A 24,083-nucleotide genomic window follows, 5' to 3' on the forward strand; every position below is an offset into this window, starting at 1 on the left:
GTTTAGTATATTCTTTCCACAATTATTTTCAGGAAAACTCTTGACAGAATAAATAGTGAAGATATTCCTTCTTTGCTAGAATACAGCAGGGACCTACCACCACTTTTGTGGAGCTTATCATATGGTGGGAAGAAAGGCTTTCAACAACTAATTACACTCGTGATGACATAGCTTTGTGGGAGTTTGTAGCAGGGGGTCTAACTAGTCTAGGTGTCTGAAATGGTACCACTTACCCTGGAGCCTGCAGGATGAGTGAGAACCAGCTGGGAGAAAGGGACTTGGAGGCCCTCAACATTGGCTAGGCTGATTTGTGTATTGATTTCCCACACATATATGTGCTGACAATGTGCCAGACACCATTCTAAGCACTTCATGTATATTAACTCATTTATTTCTCCTAACCAGCCTGTGCAGTATGTACCTTCCCATTTTAATGAGGAACTGATACGCAAGTCACACAGCCAGCAGATGGGGGAGTCAGATCTATGTTCCAGCCACACTACCATGTTTCCACTTAGGCACCGTAGAGGACAGTGAGGTCCTCTCAACAACCTTAGGAGTACGAGTGCTTAGGTTGTCGAGTTAGTGTTACACTAGAAACCCAGCATATAAGGCTTTGGAGCAAAGATGTATAGGTTAAAAAATGATTCCTGCTAAAAGACTATTTGATAGTATCAACATAATTTTTAAAAAGGTAAAACAGTGTGTGCTAGAGATTAGAAAAACAAGAACAAGGGATACACAGGCATTCAGACTCAAGTACTATAGGTTGTCAGTGGCCGTGCATGCTCACAAAGGATTTGGACTCACCCACCTGTCTGAAGCTGTTGGCGTTGAGATCTGAATAATCCTGCCATCTGTCCTTGCTCTGAAATCAGGACCCCAACAGCTTTCCAATGGCACTTTGGCTCTCCATATGGTTCCACCTACAAGGGCAGATATGTGGTCATGGTGCGAGCAGTGTCATCACTGAGTTTCTCAAGATGGTCTGTACATTTCCCTCCTGATTTACAAATCCATTCTTGTAAGCTTTCTAATGTGAGGCCACCACTGAAAGAGTGGTCCATTCCTGATGCACTTACAAAAACAGAAACTGCATCCTGGACTAGTGGATTCATCAGTGCAAATGCTGCCCTAAACCCAGCCTTCAGCAGCCAGCCAACCGGCCATTCTCTGTAACCCCTCAGCTTCGTTCAGTACTTTTCTTCCAAATGTCTGCATTTCCTGGTTTAGTTTGAGCCAGGCCTTCTTGCTAGACATGGTATAAACACTAAAATTTCTCAAAGACTAGTAATAGTTCACATTTCCCGAGTATTAACCATAGGCTCACAGTAATTCTATAAGGAAGATAATATGTATTCATTTTACAGGTTAGGGAATTTAGGCACTGAGACATCAACCACCTTGCCCAAAGTTACACAGCTTGTACTTACTTGCAGAACCAAGATTCGCAGAAAGTCAGATTCCAGACCCCCACATTCAGCCACTGTGCCTTACTCCCTCTTGAAAGCACATAGTATAACTGACTTGTGTTTTTTTGTGTGTGAGAACCAACACATTTTACCTTATAGAGAAGTGTATATTCAGAGGACTACTAAGTTGAAGAAAATATTGCGACAAATATTTTATCATACCATATTCTGACAATTTTATTTCTTTGGGCAACTACTAATTCAGAATGAATGCATAGTTGATTTGTTTGCTTTAACTTCTGTGTTTTTGTTTTTTTTAGATCGTGTCATTCTCAATAATGAATCGACTGAAAATGTGTATGAAGAAATAGCAGTACCAATCATAGACTCTGCCATGCAAAGCTACAATGGTTTGTATTCACTGCAGAAATGCTTTATTTAGTCTTGGGTGTCTGTTCAACAGTATTGATAGTTTTACACACTCTAGATTCATTTTTATTCTTGCGTGTGTCTGTTTTGTTTCTGCAGGTACTATATTTGCCTATGGGCAGACTGCTTCAGGCAAAACATATACCATGATCGGTTCCAAAGATGATTTAGGAATAATCCCCAGGGCAATTCATGACATTTTCAACAAAGTTAAGAAGGTAAGTAGCTAAATTTCTAGTACATACAGGTAAAAGTAGTAATGTCTTCTCATGGTGAAAGGAAGTATGCTTACAGTTCTCTCTTGGTTATCCACAGGGAAAGAAGAAAGGCAGAGCATAGATTCACTTTTCCCCACAAACTGACTTTATAGAGCTTAAACTTCTTTCATTCTTTCCCTTGCATCCTGAAGCAGTAATACGCCTGCTAAAAAGTGGGCATTGAGAAACAAGAAGTCTTATCACTGCCTTTGAATAGCTGCCAGTGATCATTAAGGAGCAGGAGAGGGTCGATATGGTTAGGAGACCAGGATAGGCAACCTGATGATTTTTAAGGTTCTTATTTGAACATCTATTGGTAGGGTTTTATTTTAAGCTTAAAGAGTTGGGCTAGGCACTCTCCTCTTCTAATGCTATAATACTATATTTTCATTATTTCCAAAACAATGCATTTATATTTGTGTTTATTTTTCTCAATGTAGAACCATAGGGGCTTTTTTTGTTTTGTTTTTTGTTTATTTTACAAAGATAACTTCTCAAAGAATATTTTAATGTTTAATAAGAGCACATAAGCATTCAGTAATAGGTTTTCGTAATTGGATGATCTCTGACGTTTTTACATATTTTTTATTCTAGTTTCCTGATAGGGAATTTCTCTTACGTGTGTCTTACATGGAGATATACAATGAAACCATTACAGACTTACTCTGTGACACTCAAAAAATGAAACCTTTAATAATTCGAGAAGACTTCAGTGTGAGTAACAGAGTTAAGAGAGTGGCTCAACAAATAGACTGACTTAATGAGATTATTGTTCATGAACGTTTACCTTTAATTTCCATATTTTTTAAAGTGTCTCCTGTTTCTGTGATTTGTTTTTTGTCTTCTTACTTGTGTTCATAGAGCTCATCTTTTAAGGGATATGTATCGTTTTTAAATATTGACAGCTGTAATACCTTTGTGTAAGTGTCTAAAAAGAATAAGATGAAGTTAGAATTTGGTGTGCTTTGGTATAGGAAATAAATTGTAAATATCATAGGCTTACTTGTTATTTTTTTTACAGAGTAATGGTCCCCATTGCCCACTTTTACCTTCCACAAATGAATGCTGTAATAGTTTGCACCTTCTTTTTGAGATGCAAACTTTTAAGTGACTTCTATTTCTCTACTCTTCCAATCATTAACCTTGTTTCAGAGGAATCCGTATGTGGGTGATCTCACAGAGGAAGTTGTTTATACACCAGAAATGGCTTTGAAGTGGATCACAAAGGGAGAAAGTAAGACTTTATGCTGTGTTTCTTCAAAACATTTGTAAAAACTATTCAGTTGAATGTATTTAGGCTTCAAACCACACTTTTCTTTCTTAAGTTAAAATAAAAGTTAATGTTTTTCTTTGCATTTTAATGTATGCAGCTGAAATGTGACTCATTTTTACAGAGAACAGACATTATAGAGTTACGAAAACGAATCAGAGAAGCAGTCGTTCTCATGCTATTTTTAGGATGGTAGGTAATTTTCTCTCTACTTGGTCTTTCCAATTAAGAATACACTAATTTTTCTACAAGTTGCCATTTCTGTCTAGATTTTGGAAAGTAGAGAGAAAGATGAACCCTCTAATTGTGAAGGATCTGTCAAGGTGTCCCATTTGGTGAGTGTTGATGAACCATGATGATGTACTCTACAGACCAAAGCAAAGTTTAATTCAGCTGCTGGATCTTTGGTTTCATAAGAACTGTTAACTGAACTAAATAGGCAAAAACATCTATGAATTGGTAGTTTATTCTCATCTGTAGCACGAGATGACTAGTTAACATGTAGGAAGAATTCAAGAGATCTTTCTTCCTGTTCTTTTATGGCTGCCTTCTCCTACAATTTAGATGTAAGGACTGTAGGAGTTGAGGCCTTTCCTAACCAGTAAGCAAATGGGTTTGGGTTTTTTTTTTTTTATTCACATTTGAAAGTTAAAGTGGTGATGGAATATGGGGATACTTTTGTTTATTTCAGTAACACTGGTTTATAACATTGTGTAAATTTCAGGTGTACATCATTATACTTCTATTTCTGCATAGATTACATCACATTCACCACCCAAATACTAATTACAACCCATCACCTCGCACATGTGCCTAATTATCCCTTTTGCCCTCCTCCCTCCCCCCTTCCCCTAGGGTAACCACCAATCCAATCTCTGTCTCTGTGTGTTTGTTTGTCGTCGTTATTATCTACTACATAATGAGTGAGATCATATGCTATTTGACCTTCTGCCTCTGACTTATTTCACTTTGCATAGTACCCTCCATGCCAATCAATGTTGTCACACATGGCTGGATTTCATCGTTTCTTATGGCTGAGTAGTATTCCATTGTGTATATATACCACATCTTCCTATCCATTCGTCCCTTGATGGGCACTTAGGTTGCTTCCAGGTCTTTCCTATTGTGAATAACGTTGCAATGAACACAGGGGTGCATGTATCTTTATGCATTGGAGTTTCCAAGTCCTTTGGATAAATACCCAGCAGTGGAATAGCTGGATCGTATGGTAGTTCTAGCCTTAATTTTTTGAGGACTCTCCATACTGTTTTCCATAGTGGCTGCACCAGTTTTCACTCCCACCAGCAGTGTATGAGAGTTCCCTTCTCTCCACATCCTCTCCAACACTTGTTGTTTCCTGTCTTGTTAATTATAGCCATTCTGACGGGCATGAGGTGAAATCTCATTGTTGTTTTGATTTGCATTTCCCTGATAGTTAATGATGGTGAACATCTTTTCATGTGCCTGTTGGCCATCTGTATATCTTCTTTGGAGAGATATCTGTTCAGGTCTTTTGCCCATTTTTTTAAATTTATTTTTATGTTTTTAAATTTTTTGTTTATTGCAGTTACATGGGTTTATAACATTGTATAAATTTGAGGTGTACATCATTCTACTTTTATTTCTGCATAGATTACATCATGTTCACCACCCAAATACCAACTGCCACCCATCACCACACACTTGTGCCGAATTATCCATTTCACCCTCTTCCCTCCCCCCTTCCCCTCTGGTAACCACCAATCCAAACTCTGTTTCTATGTGTTTGTTTGTTGTTGTTATTATCTACTACTTAATGAGGGAAATCATACGGTATTTGACCTTCTCCCTCTGACTTATTTCACTTTCCATAATACCCGCAATGTCCAATAAGTCAGAGGGAGAAGGTCAAATATCATATGAGTGCCCATTTTTTAAATAGGTTGTTCATTTTTTTTTGTTGTTGAGATGCATGAGTTCTTTATATATTTTGGAGATTAACCCCTTATCAGATGTATAGTTTGCAAATATTTTCTCCCAATTTTTAGGGTGTCTTTTCGTTTTGCTGATGGTTTCCTTTGCTGTGCAGAAGCTTTTTAGTCTGATGTAGTCCCATTTGTTTATTTTTTCTATTTTTTCTCTTGCCCGGTTAGACATGGTGCTTGACAATATGTTGCAAAGACTGATATTGAAGAGCGTACTGCCTATGTTTTCTTCTAGAAGTTTCACAGTTTCAGGTCTTACATTCAAGTCTTTAATCCATTTTGAGTTAATTTTTGTGTATGGTGTAGGGTAAGGGTCTACTTTCATTTTGTTGCATGTGGCTGTCCAGTTTTCTCAACACCATTTGTTGAAGAAGCTTTCTTTTCTCCATTGTATGTTCTTGGCTCCTTTGTTGAAGTTTAGCTATCCATAGATGTGTGGTTTTATTTCTGGGCTTTTGATTCTATTCTGTTTATCTGTGTGTCTGTTTTTGTGCCAGTACCATGCTCTTTTGGTTACTATAGCTTTGTAGTATATTTTGAAATCAGGGAGTGTGATACCTCCAGCTTTGTTCTTTTCTTTCAGGATTCCTTTGGCTATTCAGGGTCTCTTGTCGTTCCGTATAAATTTTAGGATTCTTTGTTCTATTTCTGTGAAAAATGTTGTCCCTGTCTTTGACAGGGATTGCATTGAATCTATAGATTGCTTTAGGAAGTATGGACATCTTAACTATGTTAATTCTTCCAATCCAAGAGCAGGGAATATCTTTCCCTTTTTTTGTGTCTTCTTCAACTTCTTTCAGCAATGTTTTATAGTTTTCGGTGTACTAGATCTTTCACCTCTTTGATTAAGTTTATTCCTAGGTATTTTATTCTTTTTGCTGCAAATGGGATTGACTTCTTCATTTCTCTTTCTGCTACTTTGTTGTCGGTGTATAGAAATGCAACTGATTTTTTATGATGATTTTGTATCTTGCAAGTTTACCATATTCGTTTATTACTTCGAAAAGTTTTTTGGTGGATTATTTAGTGTTTTCTATATATAAAATCATGTCATCTGCAAATAGTGAGAGTGTCACTTCTTCCTTTCAGTTTGGATCCCTGTTATTTCTTTATATTGCCTGATTGCTCTGGCTAGGACTTCCAGTACTATGTTAAATTGGAGTGGTGAGAGTGGGCATCCTTGTCTGGTTCCTGTTCTTAGAGGGATAGCTTTCAGTTTTTCACCATTCAGGATGATATTAGCTATGGGTTTGTCGTGTATGGCCTTTATTATGTTGAGGTACTTTCCTTCTGTACCCATGTTATTCAGAGATTTTATCATATGTGGGTGCTGTATCTTGTCAAATGCTTTCTCCGCATCTATTGAGATGATCATGTGATTTTTATTCTTCATTTTATTAATGTGGTATATTACATAGATTGATTTGGAAATGTTGAACCATCCCTGCATCCCTGGAATATATCCAACTTGATCATGGTGTATAATCTTTTTAAAGTATTGTTGTATGCGATTTGCTCCTTTGTTGAGGATTTTTGTGTCGATGTTCCTCACTGATATTGGCCTGTAATTTTCATTTTTTGTGTTTTCCTTGTCTCGTTTTGGTATCAGGGTAATGTCAGCTTCGTAGAAGGAGTTAGGGAGCTTCCCCCTCTCCTCAAATTTTTGGAAGAGTTTGAGAAGGATAGGTATTAAGTCTTCTTTGAATGTTTGGTAGAATTCACCACGGAAGCCGTCTGGTCCTGGACTTTTATTTTGGGGGAGATTTTTTGATTACTGTTTCGATCTCTTTACTGGTGATTGATCTATTCAAATTCTCTATTTCTTCTTGATCCAGTTTTGGAAGGTTGTATGATTGTAAGAATTTATCCATTTCTTCCAGATTGTTGAATCTGTTGGCATATAGCTTTGCATATTGTCCTCTTATTCTTTTGTATTTCTGAGGTGTCTGTTGTAATTTCTCCTCTTTCATTTCTGATTTTACTTATTTGAACCTTCTCTCTTTTTTCTTGGTGAGTCTAGCTAAAGTTTTGTCAATTTTGTTTATCTTTTCAAAGAACCAGCTCTCGGTTTTATTATTTTTTTCTACTGTTTTAGTAGTTACTATTTCATTTATTTCTGCAATGATTATTATTTTTTCCCTTCTTCTACTGATTTGGGGCTTTGTTTGTTCTTCTTTTTCCAGTTCCTTTAGGTGCATTTTTAGATTGTTTATTTGAGATTTTCCTTGCTTGTTGAGCTAGGCCTGTATTGCTATAAACTTCCCTCTTAGTACTGCTTTTGCTGTATCCCATAAATTCTGGCATGTCTTATTTTCATTTTCATTCGTCCCCAGGTATTTTTTGATTTCTTCTTTGATTTCTTCGTTGACCCAATCGTTGTTCAGTAGCATTTTGTTTCATCTTCACCTATTTGTGGCTTTTCTGATTTTCTTCCTATAGTTGATTTCTAGTTTCATACCATTGTGGTCGGAAAAGATGCTTGGTATTATTTCAATCTTCTTAAATTTATGTAGACTTGTATTGTGACATAATATGTGATCAACCCTGGAGGATGTTCCATGTGCATTTCAAAAGAACGTGTATTCTTCGGTTTTTGGATGGAATGCTCTGTGTATATCTACTAGGTCCATCTGTTCTAGTGTGTCATTAAAGGCCAGTGTGTCCTTATTGGTCTTCTGTTTGGATGATCTATCCGTTTGTGTAAGTGGAGTGGTAAAGTCCCCTACTATTATTGTGTTACTGTCTATTTTTCCTCTTATGTCTGTTAATAATTGCTTTATATATTTAGCTTTTCCTATGTTGTGTGCGTCAATATTTACAAGTGTTATATCCTCTTGTTGGATCATTCCCTTGATCATTATGTATTGACCGTCTTTGTCTCTTTTTACAGTTTTTGTTTTCAAGTCTATTTTGTCTGATATGAGTATTGCAACCCCAGCGCTCTTTTCATTGCCATTTGCGTGGAGTATCATTTTCCATCCTTTCACTTTCAGTTTGTGAGTGTCTTTAAGTCTGAAGTGTGTCTCTTGTATGCAGCATGTATATGGGTCTTGTTTTATTATCCAAACAGCCACCTTACGCCTTTTAATTGGAGTATTTAGTCCATTGACGTTTAAAGTAGCTATTGATAAGTATGTACTTACTGCCATTTTTTAACTTTTTTTCTCAGTGTTTTAGTAGACCTCTATACAGAATTGATGGTCTCTTTAGTTTGACCTCTGTCTGAAAGCTCTACTCTTTAACTCCGTTCCTCCCTCATTTTATGTTTTTGGTATCATATCTAACCTCTTTTTTGTGCATTTGTATCCATTACTCTCTTATCATGGAAATAGATAATTTTTCCTATTTGTGGTCTTCTCTTTTCCCCTCAAATCAGCCCCTTTAACATTTCTTCTAGCACTGGCTTTTAGGTGACAAACTCCTTTAATTTTTTTGTCTGGAAACTTTTTATCTCTCCTTCCATTTTGAATGATAACCTTGCTGGCTAGAGTATTCTTGGCTGTAAGTTTTTCCCTTTTAGCACTTTAAATATGTGGTGCCACTCTCTTCTAGCCTGTAAGGTTTCTGCTGAGAAGTCAGCTGATAGACTTATGGGGTTGCCTTTGTACGTAACTTGTCTTTCTCTTGGGGCTTTTAGGATTCTCTCTCTATCTTTAATTCTGGACATTTTAATTATGACGTGTCTTTGTGTGAACCTCTTTGGATTTATTTTCTTTGGTGCTCTCTGTGCTTCCTGTACCTGGATGTCTGTTTCCTTCCTTAGGTTAGGGAAGTTTTCATCTATTATTTCATCAAATAGATCCTCTGCCACTTTGTCTCGCTCTTCTCCTTCTGGGACACCTATAACTCGGATGCTAGTGCACTTGACGTTGTCCTAGAGGTCCCTTAGACTGTCCTCACTCTTGTTAATTCTGTTTTTTTTTTAACTGTTCAGCTTGGGTAATTTCTTCTAGTCTTTCGTCCAGCTCGCAGATCCGTTCATCTGTTTCCTCAACTCTGCTTTTGAGTCCCTCTAGTGAATTTTTCATTTCTAGTATTGTATTTTTCATTTCTGATTGGTTCATTTTTATATCTTCCATTTCTTTCTTGACATTCTCACTGAGTTCATCCATTCTTCTCCCCAGATCAGTGAGCATCCTTAACACTCTTTGTTTGAACTCTCTGTCGTGTAGCTTGCTCATTTCTGTTTCACTTAGTTCCTTTTCTGCGGTTTTGTCCTGTTCCCTTACTTGGAAGGTATTCCTTTGCCTTCTCATTTTTCCACTTTTCCTGTGCTCGTGTCTGTGTATTAGCTAGGTCAGCTACATGCCCTGCACTTGGATAGGTGACCTTATATAAGTGATGCCTTAGCAGGCCTGCAGTGTGCTTCCCTCAGTTCTCAATGTTCCAGGAGTGACCGCTATGTGGGCTACGTGTGTCCTTCTGTTGTGGTATGTTTGTTCTCCCTGTAGGCGCCCAGAGAGGCTGAGTTATGTAGTTGTTGTGGGCACTTCAGTCTCTTTATCAGGTGTGGGAAGCCCCAGCACAGTTGGCTGCAAGTTCTAACACCACATTTAGTTTGCAGTATTTCTTTTAAGTGAGTAGGCCCCCAGCATGGCAGTTTGTTAGGCTCAGGGGCTCACAATTGCTACAAGCCTCCAGCTTTTAAGTCTCTTGTCAGCTCTCTGAGGATTGCAGCTGGGTGGGGTTGGCCTCAGGCATGGGAGCACCCAATTGTTTCAGGCTTCGGAAAGTGGGGCAAAACCCCTATATGGGTCTTTGGGAAGCACAAGTCTTCTGCAGCTGACAAGCCCCACCGCCCACAGGTCCACACACACAGTCAACACAGTCCTGGCCCATGTGCGCAACCTCCTGAAGTGGACCCAGTCTCTCCATGGTGGGCGCACCACACACTCCACCACTGCCCCACACTCTCCACCTACTCCTTGTGAACGCCCTGCCCCATAGAAGTGGGCTCGGTCACCAGGCTGCAGAGAATCCAGTCACCAATGTATGCAGGCCCACAAGTTGCCTGAGGGCTTGTTGCTGGGTGGGGCCAACAACAGGGTGGGCTGCCTGCCCTGGCTGAGCTGGATTAAACTGGTGCTCTAGTAGGGGGACAGACCCTGGGCTAGCAGGCCCCAGGGAGAACTCCAATGGTGTCTGTGTCAGCACGCCCACACCAGGCCACAACAATGGCCGCCGGCAATGTCCCAGTTCCTGGAGAGGTCTCACCTCTCACTAAGATGCACTCAAAGCCTATCAGGTGAGTCTGTTTTCACCAAAGCACTGTGCACCTTTCTTTCTGGTGATTTTATGTTGATTTCTGAAACGGGTGTGTTTGCGCGTGGGCCCTCTAAACGTCGGTTTTAATTTCTTCGTGAACCAGCTTTTATGGGGGTACTCCCCAATGTTTTAGTAGGAGGCAAAGTCAGATATTATGCCACTCACCTCGATTGTGCTGGGTCCACGAAGTGCCTAGAGCAGGGGCGCTCCCCGGCTCAGGGCCCCGCTCCTCCAGGGAGAGCTGTGTACCTTTGGGCTGCTCCCGGGTGGCTGTGAAGCATTGCAGCTCGTGAAGGTGGCATTTTTTTCTCTCCAGAAGGGAGTTTCTGCCTCTTCCACCTCAATTACGATTGTCCTTTGTTGCAGGAGTTCCTCTTATCTAGTTTTCAGTTCTCTCTCAGGGGTAATATTTCCATGAGTAGTTGTAAATTGTCTGTGTCCCCAGGAGGAGTTGAGTTCAGAGTCTGCTTATGCCACCATCTTGACTTCTCTCCGGATATTTTTTATTATTTATTTAGTTTCAGCCAATAGAATTGAGACTTGGGAAATCAACAAATACCTACGTGGATGGTTATAAATAAATCACATGTTCAAGTTCATTTTTAGGTACAATAAGAAAATAAATTTTAGATTATAAACACAATGTTTATGCTGTAAATCCGTCAGAGAAGGGTGATATCTCATTCATCTTTGTAGCCTCAGCACATTGTACCTAGTTTATCTTCAATACTTGTTTGTTGAATAAGTGAATATAAGCATTATACAAATATTCCTTCTTTCCATATAAGTAAACCCCCATTTCCTTTTTGCTGCACTGTATCAATTATCTCTCATTTTTGTGTTTCCTTCCTATTCCTTACCATTATTGCTTTATTCTCTGTCTTCAGGGACTAAATTCTTTAGCTTGATGTGGGATATGATTTAAGATTATTCTGTTTGATTTGAAAACTTCAGGGAAAAAAGTAATAAATCTATAATATGTTTATTCACTTTTAGATTTTGAAAAGTCAGAGTCTTAATTAAATATCTAATTCTAGTTCACCTCAGTTATTTTATTACGCAGTATAATATTTATTTCAATAGTCTAGTCCTGCTTTAATTTAACAACAAAAAATGCTACAAAACCTAACTTCTGTTTTGTTTCCCAAACCTGGCCTGTGATATTTCAGTGAAATTTTAACTTTTAATAATTTAGCTTTAATACTCTTGACCTATTCAGTGATCCATTTTTGGACTTTTCTCATGTTCTTTGATGCTCTATTATCTAGGGACTTTAGATACCATCAAGTCCAACCCTCCAGACTCCCATTCACTCTAGGTATCTTCTTGGAATGCAGTCTTCCCAGAGAGTCGTTTTCTGGCTCTTTGGAGGGGGCCTTGGTTTGAATGTCTCCTGGCCTTTCTGGGAGAATAATATCCAGGTTCTCTTAGCTCTGATCCTTCCCTGTTCGCTTCTGTGGCTTCTTTTTCCTACCCTCCTAACAACAACACAGGAGTGTTCTGTGGCCTTTCTTACTTCCCATGCTTGCCCTCTGACTTTATGTTAGCATTTCTCTTTTGATGACAGCCGAGTTTTTATTGTATCTAGATCTCTGAGTTCTCATTCACATCTTCCTAAAGATTATAACTGTGTCCCACTGTTAGCTCAAACTTTAGTGTTACTAAAACCAAGTTATTTTTTGTTACCATGGTGAATATTCCTTTTTTCCAGTAGTTTCAGCATTATCCTGGTCATCTAGGCTGGAAACCCAAGTCAGCTTTGCCTCATCTTTTTCTGCCTTCCCTTTTTTCCCATCATCGCCATTTCTTATTGATTCCACCCTTTAGCTTTCCATGGGTGTCATACCCAAGTCCTCATCTCACTTGAATTACTGTATCATTCCACTGGACCTGGCCTCCACGACCTGGTTTTCCTTTTTCAGTCCAATATACAGAATTCTAATGTGGCTAAACTTCTGTTGCATCACTTCCTTAACAAGATCTGTCCAGTCTTAACCAGTCTAAGTTGACATCCTTCTGCTCCACCTGAGCTCCTCCCTTAAAGGTAGATTGGACCTCTTGGTATCTTTGAACACTAATGATTGTTCCCATCTTTATACCTTAGTTCATGCTGCCTTCACCACCACTTCACCCCTTTATTATGTATCTAGGTCATCTGTGGTAGATACTGTACAAGAAACATCAAATTTCTTTGAATATTTTGAGGAAAGAAGTATCTGAGATAGGACTATAAAGCAGAAGTGTATAATGACCTGCTTATCCCTGGAAGTCTCCACAGAGAGAAGTAATTTAAATCTCTGACTTCCTTTTAATGCAGTAAGAATATTTACTGAGCCTTTGCCCTGTTCTGAGCACAGTGCTGAGCTCTGAGATGAAAAGAATAGAGAAGATATCCCTCCATACTTACCGTCTCCACTGCACACTCCCCAGCACAAGCCACGGTCATCTCCACTCAGATTTCTGCACAAGCCGCCTGACTGGGCTCCTGCTGCCACTCTTGCCCCTCTGCAATCTGTTCTCCACCCAGGGCCCACAGGTGACCCTTCAGAAAGTTAAATCAAGATATGTCACTCTCTTGTTCAATCCTTCTAATGGCTTCCCATTGCATTTAGAAAATCCAGTTCTTACTCTTGCCTACAAAGCCCTACATAATCTGAGCCCTTCCTACTTCTCTTACCCTGTCTTGTCCCATCTCTGCTTCACCAACGCTGCCATGCTGCCCTTTCTCTTTCTTGAACACACAAAGCTCATTTCTGCTTTGTGACTGTGTGTGCTGGCTGTTCTTTATTTGGGAGTCTGGGTCCCTTGGTCTTTGCTTGGCTGGCTTCCTCTTCTCTGTCACTGCAGATTTTAGCTAAATAGGAAGCCTTCTCCTGCCACTCAATCCTAAGAACATACTCTGACCTCTCCTCTTCCCTCCTCTGGCACTCTGTTTAAATTGTCTGTATTACCCTCATGGTGATATGTTGCTTATTTGTCTTTTTCTCTCCTCTCACTGACTTTCTCCCCCATCCCACCCCATGCAGAATGTGAGCTCTCTGAGCGCAGGGTCCTTCTTTGTCTGGCTCACTGCCATGTCCCAGCACCTGACATGCTGCCTGGAACAGGACAGGAGGTCACTTGTTTCGGCAAAATTTGTGAAATTAAAGAGAGGCCCATGCTTTTAAAGATGCTACAGTGTAGTCAGAGACATAAATGACCCAGCACAACACAGTAAGGGCTATAATAATAAGTCATATCTGTAAAGATCTCTGGGTACACAGTTGAAAGAGCAGTTCATTCAAGGTGTGGGGGAAAAAAGATAAAGTTGGCAAAGCTACACTGAGAAGGTAACATGTGCCTTTGGTGCTGAATAGAGAGTAGGGGTGGACTAGAAGGTCAGAACTAGCTAAACAAAGGGAATGGCAAAGTGTAACAGTACATGAGTTGTGGAGCGCATAGTCAGGAGCTCATCCAGAGTTAAGAGTAAGAGATGGCCAGGAATAAGGCTAGAGCAACACAAGTACCAGATTGTGGAGAACTGTGTTCACCATGGTAAGATTTTGAACTTGGTGCAAGAAAGTGAAACTATTCTGGCAACATTATAGAGGATGCGTTATAAAGAAGGAACAAGGTGTAGAGGTTAGTTTGACTCAGACAAGGGAAGGCCTAAAGAGTGGGGTGAGAGACTAGGAAACACGGGGTATTCAGATAAGCCATGGATTAAAAACGTTCTTTCGGTAGTTTGGATTTTATTATTTTCAAGTTACCCTTCCTAATGTTTTATTTTCCTCTCTTACAGAATTTGGTTGATCTTGCAGGCTGGGAAAGAGCTGAAAAAACAGGTGCTGAAGGTAATGAAAACTCATGAAATATGTTGGTCTGAATGTCCTGCTGTTCTTTTACAGAATACAAATGGCAGCAGGCATTTTAGAAACTAATAAGGTAATGGTGATAATTTTGTGATAAAAAGTCTTTAACATAAAGAGCAGCTTCCTTATCTGGTTAATTATATTCTTTGGGCTGCTATAGCATCAGTTAAAATGCTAAAACTCTGTATGAGATTTATAGCTGGAAAGCTCCTGAGAGTACCATGGACACCATTATCAGTAAGGAAATTCAGAAAGGTGACAGGGTACAAAATTAATGTACAGACATGAATAACTCATAATAGAACAACCTGTTGGAATATTTAATGTACAAAAAGATCCCATTTACAATAATGACTTAGAAGATGTAATACCTGAGAAGAAACTCAGCAAAAATTGCACAAGATCAAAATAAAGAAAACTTTAAACAGACCTGAAGGACATAACCGAACACTTAAACAAATGGAAAAGCATACTTGGATAGGAAGCTTCAGAACCGTAAATGTGTCAAGCCTCTCTCTGTGTTAATTTTCTGCAGCCTGACATAGAGACACTCAGCTGAGCATGGCATGTACTCACCAAAGCAGTGGCTCCTCAGGCCTGTTGTTTTAAGCTGGCTTGGTAACAGCAATATTACAGCAATAGCTGACTAAGGCACCTGTGAGATAATCGCTATTCGGAATGATTCTTGCAGTATTTTTTGTGTACAGGGTAGACTGAACACCTGCGTGTCCCTCAGCAGGCTGCTGGGTGAATACATTCTGGTAGACCCATACAATGATATTCCATTCTATAAAAAAGAATGAGAAAGACCAGTGTTTACCAATAAGATATATGGTATGTTGCCAAGTGAAAAAAGCAAAGTGCAAAATAGTGTGTATGGTATGCTACTATTTGTTTAAAAAAGAAAGGGGAAAACTTAATATATATGAACTTGTATTTCTAAAAATCTCCAGAAGAATAAGCTAATAACAGTGGTTTCCCGGTAGAGGGACAGGAACTGAATGAAAGGAGCATAAAAGTGAGAGAGGGCTTTTTCCGTGTGTTTTTGTTTGAGCCATGTGGGCATATTAATAGTTTAAAAATAAGAATGTGTTTGGTTGTGAGCTGCTATGAACTAATTTGGTTGTAAGTCATTAGTTGCGTATATTTGGGGGTTTGGAAAAATAGATTTGAATTGAGGAGTTAGCAGGCCTCTTTTAGGACATGGCTTTCTCTCCTTAATCTTTTCTTAGTCATCTTTTTCTTCTTGCTGTTTCTCTGGTGAGAGCCTTTCTGATTCACGTAACAGGTGGGAGAGAGAGAGAGAGAGCGCCTGCTACCTGTGGTAATAAAGGTGGGCGCAGATCTAATCTGAAGCCCAGACTGTAGCATCTGACCCTGCAGTTTCTAATTTCTCTCATAACCTACTGATAAGTAAGTTCATAATCTAGTACAGGGGAAAATTTTAGTTTCATTTATTTATTTAATAAATGCAGGTGTGAAACTCAAGGAAGGCTGTAATATAAATCGTAGCTTATTTGTTTTGCGACAAGTGATCAAGAAACTTAGTGATGGACAAGATGGGTAAGTTTATCCCATTGTACATTTACCTATTAATATTAACGTTTTTCATTAGGTGGAAAATTATGATATTTCAGTGACACTCAAACAAATGTACTGATTTCTCCCATATATTCAAAAGCTGCTGTGATTCCATGAGCATGAATTGCTTCTTGTATGTATGACTGTGACCTACTAAGTTTACTTTCTAAATTAAATGGAATATTTTTAGTTAGTAGTTTTGCTTGGCCTCGTGTAACCTGTAAAGAATCAATTTTTTAACTGTAGTTAATTGAAGGTTCTGCATTAAAAACCAACCACGTTTGTTATATAAAAAGTTTTACTCTTTTTTCTTCCCAAACTCGTTCCTCACTCAGTGCTTTCATAAATTATCGAGACAGCAAATTAACACGAATTCTCCAGAATTCCTTGGGAGGAAATGCAAAAACATGTATTATCTGCACAATTATTCCAGTGTCTTTGAATGAAACCCTGACTACTCTTCAAGTGAGTTTGATTTTTATCTCAACTTACTATGGGGGGAAATTATCTTTCAGAAGAAAAAATTACCTACTAAAATTAGGTACAGTTTTTTTAATTGATATAATATACCTGTTAAAATAAAGTTGATGTGTTGTCTACTAAAGAACATTCCTTAATTTTCCCAAACTTCAGTCATTCATATGCCACCTACACAATTTTGTTCTTCAGTATTTTACTGAAATTGACTTGATTTTTTCTTTAAATAACTCACTTTTTAAATTTAACTTATTATAAAAGGAAACTATATATCAATCCCATAAATGAAAAACTGGTTATCACTTGCAACAAACAGAAGGTGACCCAAAAAACTGGTGGGTGTGTATTTATAACAAAATAATTCTTAAATTCCTGTTAGTGAATTATTGTCTGAAATTTCTCTGAGCCTAAGGCCTGCATTTTCTGTTTTTTTAAAACAGGAAAAGTGAGGAATGTCAGTAGACTATCTATCTCAATGAAGGATTCAGTGTCATTTAATGGTCCCCCACACATATCCTCTTAAAGTTACTTCTGGGGACCAGCCCGGTGGCATAGTGGTTAAGTTTGCGTGATCCACTTCAGTGGCCCGGGGTTCACAGGTTCTAATCCTGGGCACAGATTGACATACCGCTCATCAAGACATGCTGTGGTGGAATCCAACATACAAAATAATAGAGGAAGATGGACACAGGTGTTAGCCCAGGGCCAATCTTCTTCAGCAAAACAAGGGTAGGATCGGTAATAAATGTTAGCTCAGGGCCAAGCTTCCTAACCAAAATAAAAGTTCCTTCTGACACTCATATGTGAAGAAACATTGCTTGAAGTAGCTATTGAGCACTGGATCAAAATCCTGCCAGAGAAGCAGATAGAAGATAGAGTCCCTGGCTTCATAGAATTTATAGTCTTATAGGGAAGAAAAGACCTGTCTTCCAACATGCTTGCCATGGATTAAGAGTTAAGTGGCTAATAAGTAGGACAGAGATCAAAGGAAGGAGAGAGTCTTTTGACTGGAGGCAAATCTTTAGAGTAGAAGGAACCTTTGCACAGGATTTTGAGGTGTAGATGGGATTCCAGTGAGCCAGTGTTTGTAGTTTCTTTGTCAGCACCTGTCATCAAGATATTTCTTTGACTCTCCTGAAGACTAGCAGCTAGGATAAATTACGAGCATTGTCACAGGGACATAGAATGCTCTGTGTTCACAAGCATTAAGCCACCTGGGAAGAGTATTGATTTTTCTTTACAAAACTTAGTTACGAGGAATCTAAATATTAAGTAAATTAACTTTTCAGTGTCAAACACTTAACTCTCTTGTATTTTTTCCCAGTTTGCCGGAACTGCTCAGTCTATGAAGAATACCCCTTAAGTTAATGAGGTATCAAGTGATGAAGCTCTCCTGGAAAGATATAGAAAAGAAATAATTGATCTTAAAAAACAGTTAGAGGAGGTATGTATGAGCCATGTATTTCAGTAAAGAATATAGAGAGATTTAGAATTGAGAACTGCCTAAATGCCCAGAGCCTCTTAAATCATCTATCTGAGTTCTACAACCTAAATTTAAAACAAATAGTTTTTAATAAGGAGAAATCAACTCATAAAAATTTTAGTTTACTATAAACTGAAAGGTATGGTCTCTTGAAATTATTTTAGATATTGTTTTTCATTTCCAAAGGGCAAAATTTGAGATTTTTCAAATGGGCCAAGTAGAGATGCTTTTTTTTTAGAGATAATTTTTAAAAATTGTCACAAATACATAGAGAGTTAGGTTAAAAAGAGTCTCTATCAATAGTTTTTAACACTACTTTGTTTCATTTTAATTATCTTGAATTCCTCTTCTAGTCCTAAGATAGCAAGCTAATAAGATAGTGTAATTGCTTGTCATTGTTTGTTTTAACCGTCACGGTCCCCTATTCTGTAAAAATCTTACATTTTAGTCATCTTTTTAAAAATGAGCTAAAATATCAAATGGCGGTCTTATGATAGCACTTCTTTTGCTATAGTTATTCAAGTCTCTGCTTTAAGAATTCTCTGCCTATTATTTATATATTTTCAGTCAATTAATAAAGTTGCTGTAACAGCATTGATATCTTATAGATGACATATAGAATAGTGATATGAGAAGAAATGTATATTTTACTTCAAGTTTGAGAAATTATTGATTATGGTAACTGCATGTAGGTGTTCTGTAGGTAGGGCATATTTTACCTCAATAAAATTAAACTTCTCATAGCTCACAAACAAATTTATATATATATATATTTTTTTAATTTTTTGTTTATTGCAGTAACATTGGTTTATAACATTGTATAAATTTCAGGTGTACATCATTATACTTCTATTTCTGCATAGATTACATCATGTTCACCACCCAAATACTAATTACAACCCATCACCACACACATGTGCCGAATTATCCCTTTCGCCCTCCTCCCTCCCCCTTTCCCCTCTGGTAACCACCAATCCAGTCTCTGTCTCTATGTGTTTGTTTGTTGTTGTTATTATCTACTACTTAATGAAGGAAATCATATGGTATTTGACCTTCTCCCTCTGACTTATTTCACTTTGCGTAATACCCTCAATGTCCATCCATGCTTTCACAATGGCTGGATTTCATCATTTCTTATGGCTGAGTAGTATTCCATTGTGTATATACCACATCCTCTTTATCCATTAATCCCTTTATGGGCACTTAGGTTGCTTGCAAGTCTTGGCTATTGTGAATATCGCTGCAATGATCACAGGGGTGCATGTATCTTTACGCATAAGTTTGTAGCAATACAGGCCTATTTCATCAAACAAGAAAAATCTCAAATAAACAATCTAACAATGCACCTAAAAGAACTGGAAAAAGAAGAACAAACAAAGCCAAAATTCAGTAGAAGAAGGGAAATAATAAAAATCAGAGCAGAAATAAATGAAATAGAGACTAAAAACCAATGGAAAAATTAATAAAACCAAGAGCTGGTTCTTTGAAAAAATAAACAAAATTGACAAACTTTTAGCTAGACTCGCCACGAAAAAAGGAGAGAAGGCACAAATAAGTAAAATCAGAAATGAAAGTGGAGAAATTACAGCACATGTCTCAGAAATACAAAAGATTATCAAAGAATGTCTTTTACGAGTTTACCACTTCATTTCCTCCTAGTGGTGCATACTAACTTACTCTGTTTTTTGATGTCTTAATAGTTTATAGCATCGTGAAATTTCGGTTGTACATTATTGTTTGTCAATCACTATATACATGTCTCCCTTCACCCCTTGTGCCCACTCCCCCACCCCCCTGCCCCTGCTAACCACTATACAGTTTTCTCTGTTTGTGTGTTGGTTTATATTCCACATATGAGTGAGAGCATGTGGCATTTGTCTTTCTCTCTCTGGCTTATTTCACTTAACATAATACCCTCTAGGTCGAACCATGTTGTTTCAAATGGGACTATTTTGTCCTTTTTAGGGCTTACTAGTATTCTGTTGTGTATATATATATATATACATCCTCTTGATCCAATCATCAGTCGATGGACAGTTGGGTTGCTTCCATGTCTTGGCTGTAGTGAATAATGCTGTGATGAACACAAAGGTGCATAAGCCTCTTTGGATAGTTGATTTCTGGTTCGTTGGATCGATTCTCAGTAGTGGGGTGGCTGGATCATAGGGTATTTCTATTTTTAATTTTTTGAGGAATCTCCATACTGTTTTTCATAGAGGCTGCACCAGTTTGCGTTCCCACCAGCTGTGTATAAGTGTTCCTGTTTCTCCACTACCTCTCCAACATTTGTTGTTTTCTTGTCTTGGTGATTATAGCCATTCTAATGGGTGTAAAGTGATATCTTAGTGTAGTTTTGATTTACATTTCCCTGATGATTAGTGATGTTGAACATTTTTTCATTTGCCTATTTGCCATCTGTATATCTTCTTTGGAGAAGTGTCTGTTCATTTCCTCTGCCGATTTTCTGATCGGGTTGTTTGTTTTTTGTTGTTCAATGGTGTGAGTTCCCCATATATTACGAAGATTAACCACTTGTCAGATATATGTTTTGCAAATATTTTCTCCCAGCTGGTGGGTTGTCTAATCATTTTGATCCTGGTTTCATTTGTCTTGTAGAAGCTTTTTAATCTGATGAAGTCTTCCTTGCCTAATTTTTCTTTAGTTTCCCTAGTCCGATTAGACATGGCATTCAAAATGATTCCTTTCTGACCAATGTCAAATAGTTTATTGCCTATATTTTCTTCTATGAGTTTTATAGTTTCAGGTCTCACCTTCAGGTCTTTGATCCATTTTGAGTTAATTTTTGTGAATGGTGATAGCAGATGGTCCACTTTCATTCTTTTCACGTGGCTGTCCACTTTTCCCAGCACCATTTATTGAAGAAATTTTCCTTTCTCTATTATATGTTCTTTGCTCCTTTGTTGAAGATTAGCTGTCCGTATATGTGTGGCTTTATTTCTGGGCTTTCAATTGTGTTCCATTGATCTATGTGTCTGTTTTTGCACCAGTACCATGCTGTTTTGATTACTATGGCTTTGTAGTATGTTTTGAAGTCAGAGATTGTGATGCCTCCAGCTTTGTTCTTTTTTCTTAGGATTGCTTTAGCTATTGGGGGTCTTCTGTTGCCTCATATGAATTTTAGTATTCTTTGTACTATTTCCGTGAAGAATGTCATTGGGATTCTGATTGGGATTGTGATGAATTTGTAGATTGCATTAGGTTATATAGACTTTTTAACCCTGTTTATTCTTCGAATCCATGTGCATAGGGTCTCTTTCCATTTCCTTATGTCGTTATCGATTTCTTTCAGTAATGTCTTGTGGTTTTCATTGTATAGGTCTTTCACCGCATAGTAAGATTTATTCCTGGATATTTTATTCTTTTTGAATCAATTGTAAAATTGTATTATCTTTTTGAGCGCTCTTTCTGTTAGTTTGTTATTAGCATACAGAAGTGTAACTGATTTTTGCAGGTTGATTTTGTACCCTGCGACTTTGCTGTAGTTGATTATTTGTAATAGTTTTCCAATGGATTCTTCAGGGTTTTCTGTATATAAGATCATGTCATCTGCAAATAGTGAGAGTTTCACTTCTTCGTTGCTTATTTGGATTCCTTTTATCCCTTTGTCTTGTCTAATTGCTCTCGCCAAAACCTCCAGTACTATGTTGAATAAGAGTGGTGAGAGTGGGCAGCCTTGTCTTGTTTCTGTTCTCAGAGGAATGGCTTTCAGACATTCCCCATTGAGTATGATGCTGGCTGTGTGTTTGTCACAAATCGCCTTTATTATGTTGAGGCACTTTCCTTCTATACACATTTTGTGGAGAGTTTTTAGCATAAATGGATGTGGGATCTTGTCAAATGCCTTATCTGGGTCTATTGAGATGACCATGTGGTTTTTGTTCTTTGTTTCGTTGATGTGGTGTATTAAGTTGGTACCAACCCTGCATTCCTGGTATGAATCCCACTTGATCATGGTGTATAATCTTTTTAATGTATTGCTGTATTCAGTTTGCTGATATTTTATTGATGATTTTTGTACCTATGTTCATCAGTGATATTGGCCTATAATTTTCCTTCTTTGTATTGTCTTTGCCTCGCTTTGGTGTCAGGGTGATGGCTTCACAGAATGTGTTAAGAAGTGTTCCATCTTCCTCTATCTTTTGGAATAGTTTGAGAAAGATGGGTATTAAATCTTCTTTGAATGTTTGGAAAAATTCACTGGAGAAGCTATCTGGTCCTGGACTTTTATTTTTTGGGAGGTTTTCGATTACTATTTCAATCTCTTTACTTGCGATGCATCTATTCAGATTGTCTATTTCCTCATGGTTCAGTTGTGGGATGTTGTGTGAGTCTAAGAATTTATCCATTTCTTCTCAATTGTCCAATTTGTTGGCATATAGTTTTTCATAGTATTCTCTTATAATCCTTTGTATTTCCATGGTATCTGTTGTAATTTTGCCTCTTTCATTTCTAATTTTATTTATTTGAACCTTTTCTTTCTTTTTCTTAGTAAGTCTGGCTAAGGATTTGTCAATTTTATTGATCTTCTCAAAGAAGCAACTCTTTGTTTCATTAATCCTTTCTACTGTATTTTTAGTCTCAATGTCATTTGTTTCTGTTCTAATTTTTATTATTTCTCTCCTTCTGCTGACTTTGGGCTTTGCTTGTTTTACTTTTTCTAGTTCTGTTAGGAGTAATTCAAGGTTGCTGATTTAGGCTTTTTAGTGTTTGTTGAGGTGGGCTTGTAGTGCTATGAATTTCTCTCTCAGGAACGCTTTTGCTGCATCCCATGTGAGTTGGTATGGCATATTTTCATTTGTGTTTGTTTCTAGGTATTGTTTGATTTCTCTTGATTTCATCAATGATCCATTGGTTGTTCAGTAGCATGTTGTTTAATCTCTACATCTTTGTCACTTTCCTAGTTGTTTTCTTATAGTTTATTTCCAGTTTCATATCATTATGGTCTGAAAAGATACTTGTTATTATTTTAATTTTTCTTAAATTTATTGAGGCTTGCCTTGTTTCCCAGCATAAGGTCTATCCTTCAGAGTGTTCTGTGCACGCTTGAGAAGAATGTGTAGTCAGTTGTTTTTGGGTGAAGTGCTCTTTATATGTCTACTAAGTGCATTTCATCCAGTTTTTCATTTAAGTCAACTGTTTCCTTATTGACATTTTGTCTGGATGATCTATCCACTGATGTAAGTGGGTATTAAGATCCCCTACTATTATCGTGTTGTTGTTAATATCTCCTTTATGTTTGTTAATAGTTGCTTTATGTACTTTGGTGCTCCTATGTTGGGTGCATATATACTTATAATTGATATATCTTCCTGGCAGAGGGTCCCTTTTATCATTATATAGTGGCCCTCTTTGTCTCTCTGAACCTGTTTTATCTTGAAGTCTACTTTGTCTGATATGAGTATGGCAACACCTGCTTTTTTTTCTTTGCCATTAGCTTGGAGTATTGTCTTCCATCCTTTCCCTCTGGGCCTCTGTTTGTCTTTAGAGCTGAGATGTTTTCTGGAGGCAGAATATTGTTGGATCTTGCTTTTCAAACCATCCTGCCACTCTGTGTCTTTTGATTTGAGAGTTCAATCCATTTACATTTAGGGTAATTATTGAAATATGAGGGCTTAATGTTGCATTTTTATTGCTTATTTTCTGGTTCTTTTGAATTTCCTTTGTTTCTTGCCCCGTGTGTTTTGGACTGCCAATTCAGTTTGATAGTTCTGTCTTATGACATTTTTTGTTTTCTCTTTATTATCATATGTGATTTTGTTCTGATTATTTGTTTAGTGGTTACCTTGAGATTTGTATAAAAAATCTTGTGAATGAGATAGTCCATTATCTGATGGCCTCTTATTTCCTTAGACTAAGTCCATTTGATCTGTTTCCTCTTCCCATTCTAAGTTATTCTTGTCACAACTTATTCCATCTTGTAGTGTGGATGTGTGTTTAAAGTGATGAGGTTACATTTCTTTGTGGTGTTATCCTTCCTTTGATCTTTCATTGTGGTATTTAAGTGGTTGCTAACCTATTCTGATAAAGATCTACTGTTTTTTCTGATTTTGTCTACCTATTTTTCTCCTTGCTC

The 24,083-nt window shown here is 37.7% G+C and overlaps 1 protein-coding gene across 1 annotated transcript; it reads left to right on the forward strand.

The window, feature by feature from the left end:
• The first annotated feature begins 248 nt into the window (after window positions 1-248).
• Window positions 249-17,869, forward strand: LOC131401665 (centromere-associated protein E-like). Its single transcript, XM_058536910.1, has 11 exons — window positions 249-252; window positions 1,733-1,822; window positions 1,941-2,059; window positions 2,693-2,812; window positions 3,251-3,332; window positions 3,493-3,560; window positions 3,638-3,703; window positions 14,379-14,430; window positions 15,924-16,011; window positions 16,389-16,494; window positions 17,831-17,869. Exons 1-11 carry the CDS (start codon window positions 249-251, stop codon window positions 17,867-17,869), a joined length of 834 nt encoding a protein of 277 aa, XP_058392893.1.
• The last annotated feature ends 6,214 nt before the right edge of the window (window positions 17,870-24,083 follow it).

Source organism: Diceros bicornis (genome assembly GCF_020826845.1).
Source record: "Diceros bicornis minor isolate mBicDic1 chromosome 13 unlocalized genomic scaffold, mDicBic1.mat.cur SUPER_13_unloc_1, whole genome shotgun sequence".
NCBI lineage: Eukaryota > Metazoa > Chordata > Mammalia > Perissodactyla > Rhinocerotidae > Diceros > Diceros bicornis.